The 3,236-nt window shown below is 40.4% G+C and overlaps 1 protein-coding gene across 1 annotated transcript in view; it reads right to left on the bottom strand.

Annotated features, from left to right (window-relative positions):
* asap3 (ArfGAP with SH3 domain, ankyrin repeat and PH domain 3) overlaps positions 1-3,236 on the bottom strand; it is a 62,847-nt gene that overhangs the window by 31,471 nt on the left and 28,140 nt on the right. Inside the window, exon 6 of the mRNA XM_076295541.1 lies at positions 158-278. Within this exon, the coding sequence (XP_076151656.1) occupies positions 158-278 (121 nt within the window). The remainder of the gene's footprint in view (positions 1-157; positions 279-3,236) is intronic.

The following is a 3,236-nucleotide window of genomic DNA, read 5'->3' as shown; positions in this document are numbered from 1 at the left end:
TAGAGAGATACACACACACACACACACACACACACACACACACAGGTCACAAACACACACACACACCTAACACACAAAGGTCATGAAGACACACACAAAACAAAGAGCCACTCTCTCTCTCTCTCTCTCTCTCACACACACACACACACACACTAACCTCACACATCTGCAGCTGAAAGGTCCTCCTCTCTCTCTCCATGTCCTCAGTGAGTTCCGCCTCCAGCCTGATCAGACCCGTCTGTTTCTGCTTCTCTCTGCGCTCCCTCTCCAGCTTCCCCCTGCACACACACACACATGTGGCATTAGAAACACACACACACACACACACACACACACACACACACACACACGTGCCATTAGAAACCCACCCACACACACACTCCATTAGAAACACACACACACACACACACACACACACACACACACACACACACACACACACACACACACACACACACACACACACACATACTTTCAATTCTTCAAGATTTGGAACTCTTGTGGATCTGGTGGATCATAACCAGTGACAAAATTGTGTCTTGCTAGATATTAGGCTTTGTGTAATAAATGTTTGTTTGATGTATGGTGTATATTAGGCTTTGTGTAATATATGTTTGTTTGATGTATGGTGTATATTAGGCTTTGTGTAATAAATGTTTGTTTGATGTTATGGTTATGGTTATGGTTATGGATTTAGCAGACGCCTTTGTCCAAAGCGACATATAAATACAAAACAACATAATAATATTTAAAAATGAACAGGGAACAGATTAAAATCTAGGTCAAATATAGTAAGGAGAATAGTTGTAGTACACAATAATATCAATTCAATCAATAGCCTAATAAAAAAGCAATGTAAAAAAGGGGAAAGGCAATAATAAAAACAATAATGTCAATTCAATCAATAATATAAAACAATAACATGCTAAGACTACATTAAGGAGAATATCAATAATAAACAATAATGTCAAATTAATTAACAGCCCAATTAAAATAAAACAACATTATATAAACCATAACACATAAGCGCTTAAACAACTAAGTATATGTTGAATAGGAATGTCTTTAGACCCCTCTTAAACGACCCAAAACTACCACAGGAACGGAGACCACTGGGCAGTTCATTCCACCAACATGGAACCACTGAAGAAAAGAGTCTGGAATTAGACCCAGTTTTTATGACTGGTCGACACAACATACGCTCACCAGAAGACCGCAGTGGGCGGTTGGGGATGTAAGGCTTGATTATTGAATTAAAATAACTAGGAGCAGATCTAGTTAGTGTCCTATAGGCCAAAGTGAGAGATTTAAATTTAATTCTGGCTACTATAGGGAGCCAATGGAGAGTAACTAGGAGAGGAGTTACATGTGTCCTCTTTGGCTGATTGAAGACCAGGCGTGCTCCAGCATTTTGAATCAGCTGTAATGATCTTGTTACACAAGCGGGTAAGCCAGCTAACAGTGAATTACAATAGTCCAGCTTAGAGATGACCATGGTCTGAACAAGAAGTTGTGTGGAATCTTGTGTCAGATAAGGTCTGATCTTCCTAATGTTGTAAAGCATAAACCGGCATGATTTTGCAATAGAAGCTATATGCTCAGAGAAGTTAAGTCGGTCATCAATTACAACGCCCAAGTTTCGTGCCGATCTAGTTGGGGTCAGTGAAGTTGAGTCAAGCTGGATGTTAATCTGTTGGGGAATAGCTGTTTTAGCTGGAAACACCAAAAACTCTGTTTTTGAGAGATTAAGCTGAAGGTGCCGATCTTTCATCCAGGCTGAAATATCCTTAAGGCATGCAGAAATCCGGTGGGAAACACTAGAGTCATCAGGTGGGAAAGACAGGTAAAGTTGAGTGTCGTCTGCATAACAGTGATGGTCAAATCCATGGGAGCGAATAGTATCACCTAAGGAAGTGGTGTAAATAGAGAAAAGCAAGGGTCCTAATACTGATCCCTGAGGCACACCTGTGGTGAGGGCATGAGACTTAGATACTTGTCCCTGCCAAGACACGTTGAAAGAACGCCCTTTAAGGTAAGATTCAAACCAGTCAAGAGCTTTTCCAGAAATTCCCAGTTCAGATAGTATAGATAGGAGAATGTCATGGTTAACAGTATCAAAGGCTGCAGATAAATCTAGTAGAATTAATACTGATGACTGAGCAGAGGACTTAGCTACTCTCAATGCTTCAGTCACAGACAGAAGAGCAGTTTCAGTAGAATGACCACTCTTGAAACCAGACTGCATAGGGTCTAGTAGATTATTCTGATGAAGAAAGTCACAAACTTGCTTGAAGACCACTTTCTCCAAAACCTTTGACAAGAAAGGAAGAAGGGAGACAGGTCTGTAGTTCTTCACCTCAGTTGGATTAAGTGTACTTTTCTTTAGCAGAGGTGTAACCCTAGCCTGTTTAAAAGAGTAAGGAACTATTCCAGAACTGAGTGAAGCATTAAATACATGTGTGACTGCTGGTAGAACAGCGGGTGAGATAGACTGTAGAAGAGTGGACGGGACAGGATCTAATGGGCATGTTGTTGGACGACATCGCTGAAGCAATTGAGAGACTGCTTCCTCATCAAGAGGAGAGAAAGAGTCAAATGATGGGGTCATACTAACACAAGGCAAAGCCCTCCTTATAGGAGCATCAAACTGAGCACTTATTTTAGCAACTTTTTCAGTGAAAAATGTTGCAAAGTCATTTGCTGACAGTGAAGTAGTTGATGGTGGTGGTGGAGGATTGAGGAGAGATTTGAAAGTAGAAAAAAGTTGTCTACTGTCAGTGGCGCTCTCAATCTTGCTTTGATAGAATGCCTTTTTTGCAAGTGTAACAGTGGATGAAAAGGATGACAGCAAAGACTGGTAGTTACTAAGATCGATCATTTTCATCTCTGGATTTACGCCATTTCCTCTCAGCAGCTCTAAGTTCCTTTCGTACTGAGACTATACTGTTCGTCAGCCATGGATGGCGAGGTTTAGAACGAGTAGGTCTACATGTATGGTGATGTATGATGTATGGTGTATATTAGGCTTTGTGTAATATATGTTTTGTTTGATGTATGCTGTATATTAGGCTTTGTGTTATATATGTTTTGTTTGATGTATGCTGTATATTAGGCTTTGTATAATATGTTTGTTTGATGTATGCTGTATAACTGTATATAAAACAGGGGAATTCTGTGGACCACAACCAGTACCAAGTGTGCCTGGCTAGATAACACTGATTCAGATGCAGTGCTTT

This window comes from Alosa pseudoharengus, unplaced genomic scaffold (genome assembly GCF_046254945.1).
Source record: "Alosa pseudoharengus isolate Yale_2024_CS ecotype anadromous, Long Island Sound unplaced genomic scaffold, YU_APseudo_1.1 YU_APseudo_1.1_scf_2, whole genome shotgun sequence".
Classification (NCBI taxonomy): Eukaryota; Metazoa; Chordata; class Actinopteri; order Clupeiformes; family Clupeidae; genus Alosa; species Alosa pseudoharengus.
Note: the sequence above shows the minus strand (reverse complement) of the source record. Positions and strands in the feature narration are given on the sequence as shown.